This window comes from Lissotriton vulgaris, chromosome 8, assembly GCF_964263255.1.
Source record: "Lissotriton vulgaris chromosome 8, aLisVul1.2, whole genome shotgun sequence".
Taxonomy (NCBI): Eukaryota; Metazoa; Chordata; class Amphibia; order Caudata; family Salamandridae; genus Lissotriton; species Lissotriton vulgaris.
Window position 1 is genome coordinate 1,484,152,463 of NC_141696.1, and position 24,522 is coordinate 1,484,176,984.

Consider the following 24,522-nt stretch of genomic DNA (forward strand, 5'->3'; position numbering starts at 1 on the left):
GTTAACCTCCGAAGTCGTCGGCACCGATTAAGTTCACACTGCCGCCGACAGTGGTACCTAAGGCGTTCGCCTTTAAGACGGGCGTCGAAGCGGCCAAGAAGGTGTCCATGGGGCCAAAGACTACAACTACCGAAGGGGCCACCAAGCATCGACGGCCTCTGCAGGAAGATCAGTCGAGGCAATTCATCGACTCCGAGACTGGTAGACTTTCAATTTTCAAGCGAAAGATCACCCCAGAACAGCCTATGGAGTCATACAAAATTCCATTGAAGAAAAAGAGGGATTCTGCTACGTCACCTTCTTTTTGAACCTCTGCAACCATATGGACAAGACTCTGCTCCTATTTCACCCACTCATTCAGATATGGATGTAGGGGATGGTGACAATGAGGATTACAGTTATCCTGTAGACACTGATCCAGAAGATCACACTGAACCCTGGACAGACACTGTTGACCCAGGAGATCCACAAGCTGCCCCGGACAGACATGTCTATGCTATTAAAACCTCACCTACAGAAGATACGGCTGCGTTTAACGCACTTATTGAGAGGGCAGCAAAAATCATGATGTCCAGCTCCATGCTGACCCTATTGAAGAGGACTTTTTGTGCGACACCTTCTCAACCTCAGAGAACTGTCAAGACTCTACCCATGCTAAAAGGTGTCCTGAACACGCTGGAGACCTCTTTAAGTAGACCACAAGGGCAAGGGTGGTAAACCCCAGGATTGAAAAAAATATACAAACCAGCACCTGTGGACCCTACGTATATCAAGGGACAGTTGCCGTTGGACTCCCTGGTTGTTTCCAATGCTCGTAAAAGAGCGAACTCGCAAACAACGGGTGATGCTCCTCCCCCTGACAAGGAATCTAAAGTGCTAGAAGCATCAGGAAAAAGGGTGGCAGCTCAAACAGCCAATGTCTGGCGAATCTCCAGCACACAGGCACTCTTAGCCAGATATGACAGGGCTCATTACGATACACTCGAGACCCTGTTACAACACTTGCCAGATGAGTATAAGGAGGCAGCAGAGATGCTAATACAAGAAGGCAAACTTATATCAAACGCATCTATTAAGTGTGCGCTAGACGCAGCAGACACTGCAGCCAGGGCGATTAATACAAGTGTTACGTTACGAAGACACACCTGGCTGAGAATCTCCGGCTTCAAGACTGAGATACAAACCACCATACTCAATCAGCCGGTTAACCCTGATTACTTATTTGCCCAGACGTGGACACCACCTTAGAAAAAATTAAGAAAGGCACAGAGACTGCAAAGTCTATGGGGGCTCTACAGTCGCAGCAGTTCAGGGGTGGTTCTTTTCGTCGCTCCAACAATAGAGGAGCTTCCAGAGGCCAGGTGTCCCAGCAGACACAATACAGTAAAGTAGGCACGCAGACCCCCCTACAACAAGAACAATAGGGGTGGCTATCGTGGAAACAGCACCAAGGGCAGAGGTAGTGGAAACAACAACTCCCGATCCTCCGCCACTAACAAACAGTGACGTCTTGTCACTGCCCCCCGACCATATCACACCGGTCGGGGGGAGACTACAACAGTTCCTGCCGGTCTTGAAATCCATCACTACAGACAGGTGGGTGAGGCAGGTTATTGTCTGGAGTTAACATCCACTCCACCCAACATACCCCCAAGACACCGTCCTATGTCCGCAGAGCATTTACAGTTATTGCAGCAGGAGGTAGTCAGCGTGCTGCAAAAAGGAGCCATAGAGCTCGTGCCTGTGGAACAAAGAGGTACAGGGGTGTACTCGCTGTACTTCTTGATCCCAAAAAAGGACGGGTCCCTCAGACCCATACTGGACCTCAGGCCCCTAAACCAGTACATCCTATCAGAACACTTTCACATGATCACATTACAGCAGGTTCTACCGTTACTCAGTCAGGGAGATTTCCTCGCAACACTAGATATGAAGGATGCATATTTCCATATACCGCTACACCCGTCACACAGAAAATATCTCAGATTTACCATTCAGGATCAGCATTATCAGTTCAAGGTCCTCCCTTTCGGAGTGACGACAGCACCCTGGGTGTTGACCAAGTGCCTGGCGACAGTGGCTGCACACCTACGGAGACAGAACGTTCACGTCTACCCTGATCTGGACGACTGGCTTATCCAAGCAAAGCCGGCCCATCAGTGTGCCACCCACATGCCCCACACATTCACCTTCTTCACGATCTGGGGTTTTCACTGAATTATCCAAAGTCGCACCTTCAGCCCGCCCACGTACGGCAGTACTCGGGCGCGACAATAGACACTCTGGCAGCCAAAGCACAGCCAAATTCAGTGAGGATCAACAGCATGCAATTGCTGATATGGAAATTCAAACCACAACACTCGCTTCCAGCACGAGTGTTCATGCAGTTGATAGGCATGATGGCCTCCTGCATCTTCATAGTCCCGCACGCGAGACTACTCATGCGTCCGCTTCAGGAGTGCTTGGCACGTCAGTGGAATCAGGCTCACGGACAATTGTAAGACCTAGTGTTGGTGACCGGTCGCGCATACAACTCTCTGCATCGGTGGAACCCACAAAACCTTTGCAGGGGCCGACCGTTCCAAGAGCTTGTGTCACAGATTATACGGACAACGGACGCATCTCTCCAGGGATGGGGAGCTCATGTACTCCACTACACAGTGCAGGGACTATGGACAGCATAGCAGAAGATGCACATCAACCTTATCACATCGCTACGACGAGTTAGTGAACTTCAGGCACTAACCATCCAGGAGCCATTCATACAGATTCACTCCAACAGGGTGGTACTACGCACTAATCCTAAGTTTCTGCCTAAAGTGGTTTCACAGTTCCATATGAATCAAACTATTGAACTGCCAGTGTTGTTCCAGATTCAGTGGCAGAGAGAATGCTCCACACACTAGACGTCAAGAGAGCTCTAATGTACTACATAGATAGGACAAAAGATTTTCGGCAAACAAAACAACTGTTTGTTGCCTTTTCACCACAACATAAAGGCAACCCCATTTCAAAAGCAGGTATAGCCAGGTGGATCGTTAAGTGCATACAGATTTGCTATCAAAAGGCTAAGCGCACATTAACGGTTCACCCAAGAGCCCACTCAACGCGAAAGTTGGGGGCATCCATGGCTTTGCTTGGAAACATTCCTTTAGAGGAAATCTGTAGAGCAGCCACATGGTCTACCATACACACATTTACAAAACACTACTGCGTAGATGTGCACTCCAAACAGCAGGCAGCTGTAGGGCAGGCTGTTCTAAAAACACTTTTTCAGACTGCTGCAGCTGGCACGTGCAGCCGTCGCTAATATAGGGACTGCTATATATTCTATGCACGGATATGAATTCAGCAGCCCACATGCCTCGAACCGAATATGCTACTTACCAGTATGCATCTGTTCTTGGCATGTAGGGCTGCGACATTCATATCGCCCGCCCTCCTCCCCATCGCCTGTAGCGGCTGCAGCACTCAGAATTTCTCTTAGCATGGTCATCATTTACTGTACTACACTCCATCTCTGCCACAATGGCGAAAAACAATCTGAGGATGGAGAGGATGCCAATGCGCACTGTAGTCCAGGGGAGGAGCCACCTATCTCGTGATACTTCGAAGACTCTTCCAGGACAACAATGTGCAATCATCCGGACCCAACACTAGGCACCGAGCTATGCACAGATATGAATGTCAGCAGCCCTACATGCCAAGACGGATGCATACTGGTAAGTAGCATATTCGTTTCCTCACATTTCTGTTGTTGAAAGTTCTGAAATCTGCGTGGACCCACATAATTTCACCCAACCCACATTCCCCAAAGTCTTTTGAGAGAAATTTTACCTCGTGTGGGTAGGCCTAGTGCCCGCGACAGGAACCGACACATTTTCACAGTGTAAATGGACCCTTTTTTTGCAAAGTGCCTAGATGTAGATTTTGAACCTTAGCACTTCCGGCACCTGGGGAAACCTAGCAAACCTATACATTTTTGAAAACTAGACACCATGGGGAATCAAGGATGGGTTGAACACATTTTCCTCACATTTCTGTGGTGGAAAGTTCTGGAATCGTATGGATCCACAAATTCTACCCTCCCCGCATTTTCCAAAGTCTTTCGAGAAAAATGGTACCTCACCTGTGTGGGTAGGCCTATTACCCGCGACAGGAAACTGGTGATTACAAAATTACCTACCACAAAACAACTTGGTTTTGCAAAGGGGGTTCCATGTGTTTTTGGCCCCGGGCTCGGCGGCCATCTAGGGAAACCTTCCAAACCCACACATTTCTCAGAACTAGACACCCGGGGGAGTCTGGCAAGGCATAGCTTGCATGGCTCCCCCAACATTTTCCTCCCCACAATCCCCAAATGTTGAAAGAACAAAATCTATTTTTTCTCACATTCCTGTGTTGGAAAGTTGTAGGATCACCGGGTTGACAAAAAGTTCCTACCACCCAGCGTTCCCCCAAGTCTCTCGATAAAAATGATACCTCACTTGTGTGGGTAGGCGTAGTGTTGGCAACAGGAAATGACCCAAAACGTACTGTGGAGACTTTAAAATGACGTATAACAAAACTACCTGGTTTCGGGGGTTTGGGGGACACCAGGGGTTTTGGCCCCGGGCTCGCCGCCATCTAGGGAAATCTACCAAACCCACACATTTCTGAAAACTAGACATCCTGGGGAGTCCAATGAGGTATGGCTTACGTGGATCCCCCAAAGTTTCCCTACCCAGAATATTTGTGTGTGGAATCACCGTGGCGACACATAGGTCATTTTGAAGTCTCCACACTGCGATTTGGACCATTTCCTCTGCAGCCACTATGCCTACCCACAAAAGAGAAGTACCATTTTTATCGGGAGACCTGGGGGAACGCTGGTTGGTAGGAAATTTGTGTCAGCCCAGTGATCCTACAACGTTCCCACACAGAAATGTGAGGAAAAAGATTATTTTCAACAAAATTTGATGTTTGCTGGGGCTTCTGGGTAGGGACGTGTTAGGGGACCCATGCAAGCCATAGCTTGCTGGACACCCCTAGGGGTTTATTTATCAGAAATGTGTGGGTGGTAGGGTTCCCTAGATGGCTGCCGAGTCCGGGCCAAAAATTCATGGTATCCCCCGAACCTCCCTCCCCCCCTCCATACCCTAGCAAAACCAGGTTGTTTTGTGATAGGGAATTTTGAAGTCGCCTCAATAGGTTTCGGGCCTTTACCTCTCGCAGGTACTTGACCCACCCACACAAGTGAGGTACCGATTTTCTCTGAATACTTTTGGAAATGCAGGTTTAGTGGAATTTTGTGGAACCAAACTGATTCCAGAACTTTCCACCACGGAAATGTGAGATTTTTTTGTTTTTTTACAAATTTTAAGGTTTGCAAGCGATTCTGGGTTACAGAACCCCATGAGAGCCAGACAAGTCATCCCATCATGGATTCCTATGGGTGTCTAGTTTTCAAAAATGTATATGTTTGCTTGGTTTCCCTAAGTGCCTGCAGAGCTACGGTTCAAAATCTACAGCTAGGCACTTTGCAAAAAAAGGGTCAGAGTTCATCGTGAAAATGTGGTGTGTCAACGTTGCGTTTTGGGCCATTTCCGGACGCCGGCACTAGGCCTACCGACATAAGTGAGGTACCATATTTTTTGGGAGACTTAGGGTAACGTAACACAGAATTGTAGAGCAACTGTTATTATCTATTGACTTTCGATCCATTTATGCCTTCCAAATAAAGACAATTTGTAAAAATGACCTATAATTCTCATGCTAGTATGGGTACACACAATTTTGGAAATGTGCAAATACCTACTGTTTCTAAACTCTATATTTTGTTACAATTTCAGGAATACATAGGTGTCTTTCATACCGATTTTTCCATGTATATATTTTCCCAAATCAATTGCTATGTACCGGTACATAATAAAAAAAACCATTGCAAGTCGCTGCTCAGTTATTGGCTCTGGGTTCGTCGGATTTTTGGTCAACCTACAAGTCCTATATATCCGCACAACCAGAAACATCCAGCGGATGTAACTGTATATTGCTTTCAAACAGCTGTCGTAATTAGAAGACGTTACAGGTGAAAAGCTTGACAAAAATGGCTGTTTTTTTCAACTAATTTTCAATATTTCCTATATTTAACGGTTAGTTTCTATAAAGAAACCTTGAAGGATCTACACAATTGACACCCTGCTGAATTCAGAATTTTGTCTACTTTTCTAAAATGTGAAGCTTTCCAGGATTCAATATTGCTTTCATACCCATTTCTACCATTAACTGGAAAGAGGTTGAAAGCACAATAAATAGCAAAAATAGGCTATGTCCCAGAAAAATGCCAAAACTGTGTAAAAAAATGTTGGTTGTCTGACAAGTCTGCTTGTCCATGAAATCTGTAAAGATGGTGAGTTCAGCACCACAAACTTTTTTTTCATACCATTTGCAGGGAAAAAAACACACTTTCATCTCTAGCACTTTTTTCCCATTTTTCAAAAACTAAATTTACCTGTATTTTGGCTGATTTCTGGGTCCCCTCCAGGGGAATCCACAAACCCTGGATACCTTTAGAATCCCCATTATGTTGGAAAAAAAGGACACCAATTTGGCATGGATACCTTATGTGGTCCAAAAGTTACAGGGACCTAAGCGCAAACTACCCCAAATAGCTAAAAAAAAACTAATTGTAAGTATCAGAGGAACAGACCGGCCCCGATGTCTTCAATATTGTGATAAATAGTGCAATGAAAATTGTGTAAGTATTGTTAATTACACAGATACAAAGTTTGAAGTGAGAGTTGCATATGATCCGAGCTATAAACACTAACAAAGTGCTCCAACACCTTTCGTTCTGATTATACTGTCACGGCTCAGGAGGAAAAGCAGGCGGGGGGGTGTATTTCCTACCCTCTACATGATTTGAGTGTGGAGTGTGGCATTGCTTAATGTCATTCCTATCTTTGGCCTAATAAAAAACACTCCAGCTGTAGTAGGGCCCTGGCTACATCTCCTGGTGCAGGGTGGGCTGTGCTTTGACAGGCATGGACGGCTGCAGCTCCGGCCTTGTACAGTGCCCCTGCTATTACTAGTGAGCGAGTCTCGCTGAGGTGGTGGTATTGGTGGTTCTGGTATTAGTGGAATTGGTCATTGTGCTATTGGTTGTGGTGGTGGCGGTATTGGTATGGGTGGTGGCGGTATTGGTATGGGTGGTGGCGGTATTGGTATGGGTGGTGGCGGTATTGGTATGGGTGGTGGCAGTGGCGGTATTGGTATGGGTGGTGGCAGTGGCGGTATTGGTGGTGGTGGCACTGATATTGGTGATGGCGACACTGGTATTGGTGGTGGTGGCGGCACTGGTATTGGTGGTGGTGGCGGCACTGGTATTGGTGATGGTGGCGGCACTGGTATTGGTGATGGTGGCGGTCCTGGTATTGGTGATGGTGGTGGTACTGGTATTGGTGGTGGCATTGGTCATGGTGGCACTGGCATTGGTGGTGGTCATGGCACTGGCATTGGTGGAATTGGAGGAAGTATTGGTGGCACTGGTATTAGTGATGGTGGTGGTGGCTGCAGCACTGGTATTGGTGGTGGGGGCACTGGTATTGGTGGTGGCGGCGGCACTGGTATTGGTGGTGGCGGCGGCACTGGTATTGGTGGTGGCGCCATTGGTATCAGTGGTGGTGGTGGTAGTCGTAGTGGTGGTGGCGGCACTGGTATTGGTGGTGGTGGTGGCGGCACTGGTATTGGTGGTGGCGGTGGCGGTGGCGGCACTGGTATTGGTGGTGGAGGCGGCACTGGTATTGGTGGTGGCGGCGGCACTGGTATTGGTGGTGGCGGCGGCACTGGTATTGGTGGTGGTGGCGGCACTGATATTGGTGGTGGCGGCGGCACTGATATTGGTGGTGGCGGCGGCACTGGTATTGGTGGTGGCGGCGGCACTGGAATTGGTGGTGGCGGCGGCACTGGAATTGGTGGCGGCGGCGGCACTGGTATTGGTGGTGGCGGCGGCGGCACTGGAATTGGTGGTGGCGGCGGTATTGGTGGTGACGGCGGCGGCACTGGTATTGGTGGTGGTGGCGGCGGCACTGGTATTGGTGGTGGTGGTGGCGGCGGCACTGGTATTGGTGGTGGTGGTAGTGGCATTGGTGGTGGCGGCATTGGTATTGGTGGTGGTGGCATTGGTATTGGTGGTGGCGGCATTGGTAGTATTGGTGGTGTTGGTATTGGTGGTGGCATTGGTGGTGATGGTATTGGATGTATTGGTGGTGATGGTATTGGCATTGGTGGTGGCATTGTTGGTGTTAATAATACAGGCTTTTGAAAACAACCCATCAGGTGGGTTTAGTACAGATGGCATGCAACACAGATGTGCTGTTATCAGCTCCAACCCATTAGCACAGGATTATTTGCTACCTGGAATTCACATGACTTAAGTCGCTAATCATGTCTAAATCTATTTTACTTGGGGTAGTAGGTTGAAATGGACATGAGATAATGCTGGGTTAAAGTGATTGAAAGCAGGTGCCCATGTTACGGTTGTGGCAGTTCTGCTTTAAAAAAAAAACACAAACGGTTTCAGCTGAAGCAGCGCATGTTCCACCTGCTGAAAGCAAAACTCAATGAAGTAAATGGTGCTTACAGACTAAATTCCAGGTCCAGTGAAACAACAGAAGTAAAGGGGCCAGTCGCTATGAGGGTACACATGAGGACCACGCCTTCCTAAGGAGGGACTAACAAGCCTATTAACTCATCTGAAGGCAGTATTTACGAAGGTCAATGGCACAAGCCAATAAAACATATGGGAGGAGAGTGGGTGCAGCTTCTCTCCCATACTTACCACAGCAGTCTTGGAGAGCGAGCAGCGCATGCACTCTGCCTCTAGGCTCTACCTTAAAAGGACAGCCCTGCAGTACATTATTGCTGCCACGAATGCCAGTCCTCTGCCTTTTAAGGAGCTGATGGTAGACACTGTCCAGAACAGAGCTGTGCTCTGGGTCACAATACAGGTCACAGAAAACACTTCAGTACACTTGTAAGACTGTTGAGTGCTACAGGCGTCAAGTCTGAAGAACTTACAGGGAAGACTTTCAGGCAGGGGCACCCTATTTCTGCTTCTTCACATGCCACGTCCAACCCTATGCAAGCCTGTCCATCAATAACCAAGCCCTTTCCCTAATGAAAAGCGAGACCAGTCTATGCTAATGATTGTTTTTTCATTTAACTTTTAATTGCAGACAATGGTCACAGATTGTAAATGTTCTAATATTTTAAAGCCCTTGATTCAAGGCTCCCATTATCTTCTTATATGTAACTACTTATGGACTGTAATAGCCAGACTTAAAAGGTACAAAACTTTTGTTTAATTTCTAAGGAGTAGGTTGTGTTCCACATCTGTAATTGTTTTAAATATTTAAATTCTAATTGGATTATTTTTCTCATACCTGAGACACTTGTTTTTGTTTGTTGTTTTTTTTTTTTACTTTTTTAGGTACTGCATCAGCAGTGCTTTGGCACCGCTTTATGAAATCCCACTTTCGGATGCCCATTTACCTCTTCAAGACAGTGATCCACACAATTCTATGAACCCCAAAATGGTGGTACTTGATGCAGGACGTTTCCAGGTAAGTTTTCTTCCTCTAGGAATGGTATGTGTGCTGTAAATACACAGGCCATCTAGTGTTGGGTCCAGATGTTTGCAAGTTTTTCTTCGAAGAAGTCTTTTACAGTCACAAGGTAAGGTGACTCCTCCTTTTGGTGATTCTTACTGCCATTGGATTCAGATGTTTTGTGCTGTGCTCTGGTTCAAGACAGTTCATCGGGATCACTTCGGGTCACAACCCACTGTACCCCCGTTGGTATTGTTTTGAACGTGTTTCCCATCCTCCATTGTGTGGAAAATTGGAAAAAAAACTACCAGTTGACTTGACTGACCGCCAACCGCGGCCTTTGGGCCTAGCTCGTTTGTTTCACTTCCACTCAAACAAACAACATTTAGTAATCTGAGTCGGTTCCAACTCTGCCCTCGGTGCCACTCCAAATATCCGCACACCGACCTTCACAAAGTCTGTAACCTGTACCTCTCTTTTGAGCACAAGGAAGAAGACTGTGACGCCTGCCGCTCATTTAGCTTGAAAAAGACCGTCCGAGACCGCCGGGCTTGAAGGAAAGAAATGGAGTGACGAAACGTCGAAGAAACCCCCGATATCTTTGGAGAACATATCTATCAGGAAGAAATAGAAGCGTTGACAGCAAAAGAAAAGGCCTTCTCCAGCAAAGATTTTGATTCTGACCTGATAGAACTGGAGTTTCTTGATGTTCTAGCCGGTCAAGGAGCTGTGAGTACTAAACCCCCTTTACCCACAAAAGCTGCTTCTACAAAAAACACACTGCTTCCGAGCCTCCACTGACATCCAGCCATGTTAGGCACTGAGAATCTGCTTTGAACCCCTCGCCGGCTTCAACCCCTCGCCGGCCAGTTCAAAAAAGAATCTTTGAACTTACGGACAAATCCAAAATTTATCCCAAAAAGTCCCTTCGGATTTTCACCTAAATGAGCCTATAGTACTAATTACTTTCTTTCCTCGACCTTCATCTCTGGCAGAGAGATCTCTCCACACTTTGGATGTCCAAAGATGCCTGAAGTTCTATCTTCAACGTACGAAAGAATTCAGGAAGATTTCATAACTTTTTGTCGCTTTTAGCGCTCCAAGGAAAGGTTTGCCCCTGTCAAAGCAGGGGATCTCACATTTGATTGCCAGCACAATTCATTTGTCATCAAGCAGCGGGGAAGCCGCTGAGGAGTCGGATCAAGGCTCATTCTGCGAGATCAGTGTCATAATCTACGGCTCTAATCTCTGGTGTCCCTATCAAGGACATTTGTAGGGCAGCTACATGGAGCAGTGCCCATTCATTCACGAAACACTACTGTTTGGATTCTTCCACAAGGAGTGATACAGCAGTTTGACAAGCAGTCCTGAGGAATTTATTCAGGTGAGCGGTAAGCTTTCCTTTCTATCCCTCCTTCCTTTATTGCACATTTTTGTATTTGATAATAATACTTATAGTGTGTTATGCTGATATGCATGTAACAAAATGTGCATTTGTGGCTTACTGCTAGCTACTCTGATACAAAGCATGGGAATCTATGAAAGTCCAATACTGGGGCAAGAAAACAAGTTACCTGTAACTTTGGTTCCCCAGTATTGGTACTTTAATAGATTCCCATGCGCCCCCCCGCCTCCCCTGGGAAAGCTCAGCCTTCTGCAAATGTAATTACTTTTACACAACGGCTATGAAAATCTGAGGCTCTCTCAGGAGGGTTCTATGGAGTGAGGCTACTCGATTTGTTGTTGCAATTTTTGGTCTCTTTACAAAAAGAGGCGGATAGGCTGCAAAATGACATGAGGCCTAGGCCTGTCTTTCACTTTTGTACCTACTGCTATGGTATTTTTCTCTTACCGAGGCTCCCATTCCGACGACGGGGGAATGATGCAAAGCATGGGAATCTATGAAAGTACCAATACTGGATAACCAAAGTCACAGGTAAGTAACTTGTTTTCTTCTTGTTTCGGTGGGGATCTACTTGTAGATCATGCGGAGGGTGTTGTAGCAGGAGGAGGAACTGAGTTGACCTTTTTTGACATGGAGAGGGAGGAGTAGAGTATGTAAATCCACAGCTCTACATGCCAAGAACAGATGCTTGCTGGTTAAGTTACATAATCCTTCTACTAAAATTGGTCATTTCATGTCAGACAGGCTGTGACTCTTCTGGAATTCTTTGCCCCACATCATCGATCTTCATTGTTTGGACCGTAGGAGGGCACTACGTTTTTATATTGGTCGCACCAAAAGACACAGTGGAAGATTAGCTTTGTGAGATTCTCTGGGGTAAAGAAGGGCAAGGCAGTGCAGAAACAGAACATCTCTGCTGCATTGTTCTCTTTATAAAGATCTGCTAAGCACAGGCAAAGAAGCAGCCTCCTTAAGGCCTCGTGCCACCAGAGCAAAGGCTGCTTGCAGCGTACCTGTACTGGACACTTGTCAGGAAGCTACATGGGTGTTTGTACATAAGTTCACAAAGCATGACTGCCTCGACAGTCAGGTCTGATGTAAGTGACAATTCGCCTGTTCAGTCCTGCAGGACATTTTGGCCTAAACCAGTTCACAGACCCACCACCTGGGGAGGGACCTCTGTGATATCTATTCATAAGGTGAGGAATAGATACTAGTTACTTACCTTGTGTAATGTTCCTTCTAGTGGATACCATATCTCAGCATTTTCCAAACTGTGTGTCGGGTCACAAACTGATTTTTGGTAGGCCAAGAAAGTCTAGGCCTACATAACAGATATATTTATTCTGATTTGTGCACCAGTGAAAAGATGCAGAACCAGGACGCTAAAACACACTATTACAAATATTCCCAAGCAAGACCCTCCGGGTGAACCTCTAGTATTTGTTGCTGCTGTTGTTTTACATCACAAAGCCATTTCAATAGGGAATATGCTCACTGTACATGATCATACACAACCATTCAAATTGTATATGACTCGCATATAAATTGAGAAAAATGAATGTGGCCTAACTGATAAAAATGCAGACTTTGGATGTGGAGAACCAAGATCCAGTCCAGGTTATGACTCAACATCCTATGAGTCCGGGCAAATCACTTAACCTACTGTGCTTAAAATAAAATTGATCTGACCTTGTGTAATGTAATTTGGTGCTCTTGTAAGGTGCTCCAATGCCATTGGGCTATGAGACAGACAGATAGACGGACAGACATTAAAAATGCACCACTGGCCCTTGATTTGATACAAATGGATACGAGTCCTTACTCCATACTCTCCTGCAGAAGCATTTGTTTAAATCGTAAGTATCAACACAAAGATTTTTCAGAAGACTTGTGATTTTAGTGGTCAAATGCTAAAGGACAGCACTGCACTCTGAAAAGTGTTCCCGCTCCAGATTCCACTGTAGTTTCTTCGTATGCCACTTTTATGGCAGATCAATATGTAGGCCACAGTCTAATATCGAAGGGCGTGATTCTAATCTATTTGGGGAGCACTGATCTATCTAACTGCAGATTCCTCATCTCCCTCTAACCTCCCAGTTAAGTGAACTGGATTATTTTTCCTCTCAAAAAGGTTCCAATTAGAGGTATGCCCAGTAGTCATAACAGACTGCGTCTGAGGACACAGACAGCCTAAGTAAGCCACAAACATCGGTGCGCCTGGGTGGACAATTGAGACTGGGCTTGTTCAGAAGTACTGCTTTAAAGTTTCCAGGTCGTCTGATGCCTAGGGTAATATACGTAAGGAGATGAATCAGCGGTTAGATAGAGCATCTATCATAAAGATGGCTATCAGCGCTAAGTAACTTGTTCTCTGCACTGTGCTGGTATTGTAGTGCACAGATAGGTTGAGACAGTCTGCCTACCTTGGGTGTAATCCAGGAGATCAGGTATTGGTGTGCACCAGTGACATCACACACTTGCTCAGGAACTTGCTCCTTCCTGTACCTCCTTCAGGAAGAGTTGACTTCTTGGTCATATGGCCAGATTCATCTCATCATTTAGGCCAGAAGCTGCATGACCAGGTGTGACACAGCCTATCCTATTCCAACGTGAACTTTAATACACCCCATAATGACCTTAATAATCCACTCTTACTTCTTCCTGAAGTTTGAAACTGGTTGTATGCCCCAATCTCCACAATTCTTGAGGTTCAGCACAAGGCAAGAGTCTCACCTGCTCCGGTTTCAACAGCCAGTCTTGGTTTAGCTACTTGTCCAAATGAAAAACACAAACTAGCCGCCCCTTTGGGAATGGAGAAAACATCAGTAACAGTCACTGAGGTCCCATCTTTCAAGAATGCTTGCATGGGGAAAACTAGACACTGATCCAGAGGCATGCACTGGAAACCACAAGAGCCTGCATCTGCGCAGGTGCTCCCATGCTGTCCTAAGCAAGGCCTTAGAAGTCCTGCAAGAAAGGCCCTGCACCCCACTGAAGAGTGAGAACATCTGTGTATTGGCATCAGCTATACTACTACATCTACCAAGACTGGCATTGCCATTGAACCAAAGTCCTAATGGTTGCTTTGGAGTGTGAGAAGTTGGCCCGATATGCAGTGTTCACTATTCTAGTGACCACTATGTATCGTTCCAAACGACCCTTATGGTGATTGGTTGTAAGTCAACCTTAGACCAGCTATCCTAGTAGCGTGGATACAAGCAGTCTTCGGGCTAAACTCTAGAGGGTGTGTTAAGCCAGCTGTAATACCATCACATATCCCTTGAACACCAAGTGAAAGGACACCACACAAGTGTTATGAAAATAAACAGTATATTTATTAGAATCACAACAGCCCTGTACTCTTTATGAGGACAGGGTACTAAGCACAGAACAAACCTCTTAGGAAAATACTTCAAGTGCACAATCAATACAAGTGCCCGAGGGCACGGAAAGTTTAGTGGTCTCAGGCGGACCCGATAAGGCAAGTCGGAAGCGAGGGACTCAGGACCCTTAAGTAAGGAGGCTATGCGGGCACCGAAATGCCGGAGTTACCTAGCCACTAGGGCTGCGGCTGCACAAGTCTTACAGGCGTCGGGGGTCTTCGCTGACGAGCCAGGAGCCGGAAGGAAGGAGTTGCTGGCCGGCGACCAGTGAAGAATAGTTCGTAGAGATCCAAGCCTGGATCAGAGATCGATGATACCTGAAAGCAGAGGGGACCAAGTTCGTACTACTAGCCAGTAGTCAGAGGGTACCAGGAAGGCACCGGATGGCCGTCACCTCGACTAGGTGAGTGGGCGACGCTAGGCTCTGCAGTCTCATGGACCAGGAGGCGTTGTCGGCGACCAGGATGGAGGTGTGAGCTGTCCCGCGAAGGTTGATGCTGTCGGCGTCGCTGGGCCCAGGATTGGGGCAACAAGCCTTGGCAGATTTCAGGGCCACGTGGTGGGCCTAAAATGGCGTCTTGAGTGGACCAGGAGAGTCCGGGGTGCTCCTCTCAGAAAAGGGAGCAAAGGCCGGTCTGGAGCAACCAGACCAGCAGCGTTGGTTGTCGGATGTCGTCAAGGAGATCACAAGCCAGCGGCTAGTGATCGGACAACGGGCTGAGCGGCGAGCAGAAGGGCCCCACGCAGATCGTGGAGATGCTGGGAGGCTGCACTTCGGTGCTAGAGCTGCTCAGGATCGGGGCTTCTCGGACCCCACAGCACTCACCAGAGGATTCCTTCGGTGGTCGTGCTGGATTAAGAAAGCGTGCAGGTTTTGATGATGGCCGGTCCCTCGAGGTCTCGTCGCACCCACAGATCTCAGCTGAGCTGACGATGTGGGTAGAGGTCAGAGGTGCCAGGGAAGCCGGTTCTCGTCGAGCTGGGTCGTCGGATTCCTCAGGAAGGACTTGCAGCAAACCGCAGAGTTCTTAGATGGTGCCTGCGGATGCAGGGTGAATACTCCTTTGCCACAAGGGAGAAATCTTAAAAAGAGTCTTGAATGTCCTTTCGTAGAAAGTAGTTCTTGATTCAAAGATGATCTAATTTGAACAGGGGGCCCGCTCCTATCTTTATACAAAAAAAAGGGGGCTGACCCGGTGACTAGGTCCTGCCTATGGGTGGGACTAGGAGGGGGGTGGTCACACCCCTCTCCCATGCCGGACTTTCCCCAGGCCAGGGGCTGGTGTGCCCCTGGAACTGGTTCTGACCGGCCTATGCGTAGTGAGCACTCAGCAGTCACCTTCCTGTAAAGCCCTGCCTACCCAGGATACACAAAACCCTGTCTGGGACGGTGCTAGCACCGCCCCTGACAGGAAACCCTTTGTCCAGGCTCCCCTCGCTGGAAGGACTCCCAGCTGCAGGGGGTCAGACTCGTGTCTGTGGTGGCAGCATCCATTTTGTGGAGCTGAGGCTTCGTTTAACTTTAACCGGGGTTCACAGTTACATACATGTCATGTCGTGTCCCTCTAGAAGGGTGGAATGCTAACCCCGTCGCAAGAATTGGCGAGGGGTTAGTATTCCAATTCGTATGACACCTTACTCGACATGTTTTGATAAAGCAATACCAAAGATAGCATTTAACCGCGAGGATTATAATGCACTCAAGAGTATATGGTATGCGTTATCTTGGAACAGCTATTAGGACTTGGTTCCGCAAGCTGCAGACAGGTTCAGCTCATGCCAGAGCACCATCTCACACGATTCCATGCACTCTGCCTTCAGGATTGTCAAGGCCTGCCATAGGAGTGACTGATAGGAATCTGTGTGTCCATTTTTAGGGTTAGATGTAGGTATACTACATCTACAGCAAAGGGTGATTACACGACTTTGCCCCAGCTGTCATGCAGCCAGTTGTGTCAAATTTAGGAGGCCAGCCAGGGGTGGCATAATACATGCTTCAGCCCCTGGTAGGCCCTGGGTACACCTATGCCCTGAGTTACAGGCTCTGATAAGGTGGCCCAGTACCAATTGGAAATGTACCTAAGGTACATGGAATCCATTTTACAGAGAGAACAGTAGGCCTGGGGTCCTGATTGGCAGGGTCCCAGGTCGACTATGTCAGAAACCAGCTAAAACACAGGGCAAAAAGTTGGGGGCAACCATAGTCAGGAGGTACCTTCCTACATGGAGGAAGCTTTTCTATTTAGTTTCCAATCTTAAAATTCATAGTTAAGCATTTGTCCCCTAAATAAAGTCTAGTATTTGTACCTGAAATTAATATTTTTTTATAACTTCTCGAAAGAGCCACCCAGTGTCTTGCAGCAAGAACACAATAACCAAGTATCAATCCAGTGGTCTCTCCCTGAGACAAGCTGACACCACTGTGTCCATAACCAGATAGTTATCCAGTATTATGGGTATCATTCATAGATTCACATGCCTGAATCGTTCCCCGTCGTCTGGGTGGGAGTCCCCGGTATATAAAATAGTAATGTCCTAAAGATATATATATATATATATATATATATATATATATATATATATATATATATATATATATATATATATATATATATATACACATACACACACTAATAGGCCAGAAGCCTCACATTAGTAACCTATCTGAGTCCTTTTGTAAAAAAAAAAAAAAGGACCAAACTTAGTCCAGGAGCCAATCGGCTACTACCACCCTCTAGAACCTTCCTGGAAGGAGCCCTAGTCCCTCAGATTTTCTACCGCACGTCGTGCTAAGGGAGTCTCCACTGAGCTCTGCTCAGGTTTCTGGTTTTTCTGGATGTTATCCATATTTTTCTCTTGATATTTACTCTGGTGAATGAGGGCTAAAGTCTACTATGTCTACCACTCCTAAAAAAGGGCTCTTTAGACCTTGCGCCTCGTGTAAGAAGTTGACACTGCATGTGGATGACAAACATGAAGACTGCCTCTACTGTCTCTACCCTGACCATTCTTCCAAGGACTGTAAGGTCTGTCGCACTTTCTCTGTCAAGACTCATAAAGACAGAGGGACGCCTGCTTCTGTGGCTTCAGAGACTGAAGGACAAGGATCAAGCAGTCTCCTCAGGTGAGAGCGAGTGTTCCTTTAGGAGCTCACACTCCTCTTCTAAAAGACAGAGACAGACTTCTCCAGGTCCGTCTAATATGCCTCCTCAAAAGAAGACGCCGAAGTCTTCAGAGGGTCGTCCAAAGACCATGGCAGTGAAGACTTCTCTTCCGGAAACTACCTTCAAAAAGCCTGTGCTAGTGTCTTCTGCCAGGCCTGTGACAGTGTCGACAGTCACCATCTCTACGTCGACAGCTTCTGCCTTCACCGCCTTGACGACGTCTACTTCAACTTCGTCGTCTGGTAGGTCTATAACATCTGTTATTCCTGTCAAAAGATTGTCGACGACGCCTCTGTCGTCGACAACTCCTTCGTCGACGAAGCCGATGCCATCGTCGTCGACAAAAGTCCCTTCGACGACCACCTCGTCGACGACTAAGCCATCGATGTTGACACCAGTGTTGACGAAGCCGTCGACACCAGCGTCGACTAAGCCATCGACGAAGCAGTCGACGACAGTACCGTCGACGAAGACGCCAACACTGCCGTCGACGAAGAAAACAGTCGACGACGATACCGTCTACGACATCGTCGTCGGAGAAAACAGAGAAGTCTGCGGTGGCCGTCAGTTTCTCACCGTCTACGACCACCCCGTCGACAGAAGGCTCTCCCAAGCTAAAGTATATTTATACACACTTCAAGATGTCAACGCATACGCTGATGCCAGAAGCGACGTCTCCTAGCAGAGTCCAGCCACTGCCGCCGGCCAATTTACTGGAGACTGAGGACTATGATGATGGTGTCATGTTCCCAACTGCTACAAGCCCATCACAGCTACTTGTTAAGGTACATGAGAGTTCGGACAACGAAGACGTGTATCAGGAAGACATTCCATATCAAGAGGAATATCATTCGCCTCCTCCTTCACAGTCTATGGTGAGCCTCCCGGCTTCAATTGTCACGGACCTCCAATTCCTTATAGCGGACTACAAACAGCGGTTCCCACCTGCTCCGCCACCTCAAGCTGTATCATCTGCCCCTCCTCGCCATAGACCACCTCCACTGGTGATTACCCCAGATCCGGTGTCTCTGCCTCCGCAACAATCTTCGGACGAAGAGGAAGCAGCGGAAGAAGACGAGGAGGGTCAACAGGAAGAGGAAGAAATACAGGATGACGAGTGAAATGAATAAGTCATCTCACATCCAGCTTCCCCAGACCAGGCACATGCGGACTCCCCTCCAGAAGACATCAGGGGGTTTCACAATATTATAGAACGTGCAGCAGCAAGGTTCAAAATAGAAATGACCACACAACCTCAGGACTGCTTCTTATACGACTTTAAGGAGCCATTCAAAAAGACGGTCCCGTCAATCCCGATTATTGAACACATCTGGGACCAGGGAGTAAAGATAATGCAAAACCCCTCATCTCTACTTCCAGTGCCAGCCAGACTTGATAAGAAATACAAGGCCCCGGACAAGGCACCAGCTTGCCTTACAGGCCATACTAAACCGGACTCCGTGATCACACAGGCCGCGCAGCGGAAATCCAACAATCCGACTTCCGCACTGACTGCGCCCCCGGACAAGGAAGGCCGTAAACTTGATAACATCGGGAAGAGGTTCTCCTCGATGTCTGCCATTAACGTCAGAGCAGCAAACTCGCTTGCGCTCCTGGGATGCTGCAATCGCCAGATGTGGGCAGATGTAGCACCATACCTAGGCTCACTGCCAGAGGAGCAGAAAGAAGAGGTCAAGAAAATCCTCCTTGAAGGAGAGCGGTCCGCCTCGGAGATTATTGATGTGGCGATGGACATCGCCTCAACAGGATTTTGCCAGCTGGCGGGGGTGGCTGTCCTTAAACGCCAAGGCTGGCTGAAAGCTACATCTTTCCGGCCGGAAGTCCAAGCCAAGGTACTGGATATGCCGTTCGGCGAGCTTCTCTTCGGGAAGCATATCGACGAGATGCTCCAGGGTATCAAGAAAGATACCGAGACCGCAAGATCCCTGGGAACACTCCAGTACAAGAATACTTTCTTTTGAGGCTCCAGAGGAAGAGGCAAGCAAACAAGAGGTGGATACCAAGGGTACAAATCCACCTACGGCTCGTCCCAGCAATACAAACCTCAATACCAACAGAGGCAACAACAAGGCCAGTCTTCTTACAATAAGTCCTCCTTTCGAGGGAGAGGAGGAAAGAAAGATCCCCCCAGAAGACAGTGACTTCTTTCTCAAACAGGCCCCTGCTTCTTCTCCATGTTACGTAGTTGGAGTAAAGATTTCCAACTTCCTCCACAATTGGCAAAAAATAACTACGGATCGTTGGGTTCTCCAACTGGTTCGGTTCGGGCATACTCTGGAGTTTGTGGACACTCCTCCTTCGAACCCTCCATGTCCCATGCCACACAAGAATCTTCATCTTCTTCAAGCGGAACTCTCACTAATGCTTCAAAAAGGAGCAGTAGAGAGAGTTCCCAGAGGGGGAAAGGATTCTACTCACGGTTCTTTGTGATACGAAAAAGGAGAGGAAATGGAGACCTATACTAGATCTAAGGAACCTCAACACATACCTCAAAAAACAATTGTTCCGTATGGTATCTATTCAAGAGGTGTTACAACTACTCAATTCCAGGGATTTCATGGTGTTCTTAGACCTCCAGGATGCCTATTTCCACATACTCATCCACAAAAGTCACCGCCAATTCTTAAGGTTCACTGTTGCGGGCAGACATTACCAGTTCAGAGTGTTGCCTTTCGGCCTAAAGTCGGCGCCACGCATTTTTACAAAATGCCTATCTCCAGTGGCATCCTACCTTCGCCAGCAGCATCACCAGGTATTCCCCTACCTGGACGACTGGCTCATCAAGTCTCCTACTCTAGAAGGTGTGAACAGGTCTTCCAACGCCTGTCTTCAGCTCTTCGAGAGTCTAGGACTTACACTCAATCAGGAAAAGTCAGTACTGCAGCCCTCTCAACGCCTCACTTTCCTGGGAGCAATTCTGGACACACATCAAGAGAAGGCCTTTCCATCACAGGAGCGTCAGGCCAAACAGAGGTCGCGGGCAGCACACATTCAAGTCACTGCTAGGAATGATGTCCTCCAACATCCTCCTAATTCCACACTGCTGCCTTCGTATGCGTCTCTTACAGGAGGCATTATCAGCTCAGTGGATTCAAAGTAGGGGATCCTTCGACGATCGACTCAGGATCACCCCGTTCATGGTGAAAGGCCTGCACTGGTGGCTTCAAATAAAAAACCTGAACCAGGGCCTTCCATTCCTGCTCCCAGTCTCTCCACACGTGATAACAGATGCATCATTGGAAGGATGGGGTGCGTTCCTGCAGGAACTTCAGATACATGGTCAGTTTTTGCCAGCAGAGAAACTGCTCCACATCAATCTGTTAGAGCTGAGGGCAGTATACTTGGCTCTTCAAGCTTTCCTGCCCAGAATCAGGAACTCCCCAGTGCTTGTGAGGACGGACAACATCACCACAATGCACTACTTAAACTAGCAAGGGGAAACTCGATCCATGACATTGTCCCAAGAATCGCAGCGAATTTGGAAGTGACTGCTCCAACACAACATCTCGCTGAGGGCGGAGTACGTCCCAGGAGCAGACAACACCCTGGCGGACTCTCTAAGCAGGCAACGCTCCATCTGCCACGAGTGGGAGCCCGACCAACATGCCCTCAATGCAGTGTTCTACCGATGGGGCAGACCTCACCTCGATCTGTTTGCGGCAAAGATCAATGCAAAATTATTATCATTATTATTATAGGGGTTTGTAAAGTGCCTGGTGACCCCTCCCGGCGTGTCCCCGCGCTGTGGAGAGAGAGTTTTTGCAGAGTGGATCCAGAGATAAGCAGTTTAGAGAGTAAAAAGATAAGTTTTTAACATTTTTCTAAAGGATGCCTCATTGTTATTGTGAGAAGGTGGCCTGATATGCAGTGCTCACTATTCTAGTGAACACTATGTATCAGTCCAGCAACCCTTATTGATGATTGGTTGTAAGTCAACCTTATAGACCAGTCAAGTCAAGTCAAGTCAAAGAATTTATATAGCGCACTACATACCCAGAGGGTTTCAAGGCGCTTAGGAAGGGGAGGAGGATTACTTGTCAAATATCCACGTTTTAAGTTGCTTTCTGAATGCTAAGTGGTTCTGGGTAAGGCGAAGGTAAGCGGGGAGTGAGTTCCATGTTTTAGCAGCCAGGTATGAAAAGGATCTGCCTCCCATGGTGGTCTTGTTGATGCGAGGTACAGTGGCGAGGGCTTGGCCGGAAGAACGTAGTTGGCGGGAGGGGGTGTAGAAGGACAGTCGAGAGTTGAGGCATTCTGGACCGATGTCGTAGAGTGATTTGTGTGCGTGGGTGAGCAGTCGGAAAGTGATTATACCACACATATACCCCTTGAATACCAAGTGAAAGGACACCACACAAGTGTTATGAAAATAAACAGTTATTTATTAAGAATCACAACAGCCCTGTACTCTTTATGAGGACAGGGTACTAAGCACAAACCAAAACTCTTACAAAAATACTGAAGTTAGCACAGTATATACAAATGCCCGAGGGGCACGGAAAACCATATACTTGAAAAGTGGAATGCGAAATTACTAGCAGGTAAGTACAGTACTAATAGGCTTAGGAATCGCTAGGACATAACTATAGAACCTTCAGATTACTTATAGGAGGCCTAGGGGACTCGGGTGCAGTGTGTGCACTCTCACGCGAGATGCGGGACAAAGTCTATGGTAGCTAGTAATTGCAAAGTTAGTGTTCTCGGGCGAACCCGACCTGGTAGGGAGAAAACGAAAGTGGATCCTGACCCTTGGATAGTGAGGCTATGCTGGGGCACCGAAATGCCGAAGTTACCTAGCCCAGGGGCTGCAGCTGCATAGGACTCAAAAGACGTCGGGAATCCTCGTTGCCGGACCAGGAGCCTGGAAGAAGAAGTTGCTGGCAGGCGACCAGTGAAGAAAGTTCGGTGGATCCAAGCCTGGATCGATGGAAGATGACACCTGAAAGCAGAGGGGACCAAGTTCGAGACTACTAGCCAGTAGTCAGTGGGCACCAGGAGGGCACCGGATGGTAGCCACCTCGACAAGGTGAGTGGGTGACGCTGTGCTCGAAGATCTCACGGACCAGGAGGCGTTGTCGGCGACCAGGAAGGAGGAACGAGCTGTCCCACGAAGATTGAAGCTGTCGGCGTCGCTGGACCCAGGATTGGGCAACAAAGCCTTGGCAAATTCAAGCCCACGCGGTGGACCTAAAATGGCGTCTGGAGTGGACCAGGAGGGTCCGGGGTGCCTATCTTAAGGAAGGAAGCAAGGGCCAGTCTGGAGCAACCAGACCAGCAGCAGTGATGTCGTCGGGCGTCGTGAAGAAGGCCACAAGCCAGCCGGTTAGTAGCCACACAGCGCGGTGAGCACGCAAAAGCAGAAGGGCCCCACGCAGATCGTGGAGATGCTGGAGGGCTGATCTTCGGTGCTGGAGCTGCTCAGGGTTGGGGCTTCTCGGACCCCAAAGCACTCACCAGTGGAAGACTCTGTGGGCTTGTTACAAAGAAGTCGTGCAGTCTTGGCGATCGTCGGTCCCTCGAGGTCTCGTCGCACTCATGGTTCTCAGCTTTGCTGTAGAGGTGAGTAGAGGTCAGAGGTGCCAGGGAAGCCGGGTCTCGTCGAGCTGGGTCGTCGGATTCGTGATGAAGGACTTGCAGCAGACCGCAGTGTTCTTAGGATGGTGCCCGCTTGATGCAGGGTGACTACTCCTTAGCCACAAGGGAGAATCTTGAAGAAGAAATCTTGATGTCCTTTCGCAGAAAGTCGTGTCTTGATTCCAAAGATGATCTGATTTGAACAGGGGGCCCGCTCCCATCTTTATTCTAAAAAAGGGGGCTGACCCGGTGACTAGGTCCTGCCTATGGGTGGGACTAGGAGGGGGGGTGGTTACACCCCTCTGCCATGCCGGACTTCCCCCAGGCCAGGGGCTGGTGTGCCCCTGGAACTGGTTCTGACCGGCCTATGCGTAGTGAGCACCGGGGTGCCACTCAGCAGTCACCTTCCTGAAAAGCCCTGCCTACCCAGGATACACAAAACCATGTCTGGGACGGTGCTAGCACCGCCCCTGACAGGAAACCCTTTGTCCAGGCCTCCCCCGCTGGAAGGACTCCCAGCAGCAGGAGGTCAGACTCGTGTCTGTGGTGGCAGCATCCATTTTGTGGAGCTGAGGCTTCAGTTAACTTTAACCGGGGTTCACAGTTACATACATGTCGTGTCCCTCTAGAAGGGTGGAATGCTAACCCCGTCGCCAGAATTGGCGAGGGGTTAGTATTCCAATTCGTATGACACCTTACTCGACATGTTTTGATAAAGCAATACCAAAGATAGCATTTAACCGCGAGGATTATAATGCACTTAAGAGTATATGGTATGCGATATCATGGAACAGCTATTAGGACTTGGTTCCGCAAGCTGCAGACAGGCTCAGCTCATGCCAGAGCACCATCTCACACGATTCCAAGCACTCTGCCTTCAGGATTGTCAAGGCCTGCCATAGGAGTGACTGATAGGAATCTGTGTGTCCATTTTAGGGTTAGGTATAGGTATACTACACCTACAGCAAACGGTGATTACACGACTTTGCCCCAGCTGTCATGCAGCCAGTTGTGTCAAATTTAAGAGGCCAGTCAGGGGTGGCATAATACATGCTGCAGCCCCTGGCAGCCCTGGGTACACCTATGCCCTGAGTTACAGGGTCTGATAAGGTGGCCCAGTACCAATTGGTAAATGCACCTAGGGTACATGTGGTAATTTAGAAAGAGAACAGCCAGGCTGTGGGTCTGATTGGCAGGCCCACAGCCAGAGAAAGTCGTAAACCAGTGAAACAAAAGCAAAAAATCCGGGTGATCATAGGATTGCAGACCCTACTCTCCTACAGTTATCTTGTCTGATGTACATGGGAAGGGTATTCCATTTTTTAGCTGCAAGAGTGCGGAAGGATCTGCCTCCCATTCTAGCTTTTTTAGGGAGCGTTGTATTA

The 24,522-nt window shown here is 48.1% G+C and overlaps 1 protein-coding gene across 1 annotated transcript in view; it reads left to right on the top strand.

Annotated features, from left to right (window-relative positions):
- Positions 1-24,522, top strand: part of MAEL (maelstrom spermatogenic transposon silencer) — a 1,196,692-nt gene that overhangs the window by 1,064,511 nt on the left and 107,659 nt on the right. Inside the window, exon 10 of the mRNA XM_086935541.1 lies at positions 9,470-9,602. Coding sequence (XP_086791667.1) covers positions 9,470-9,602 — 133 coding nt within the window. The remainder of the gene's footprint in view (positions 1-9,469; positions 9,603-24,522) is intronic.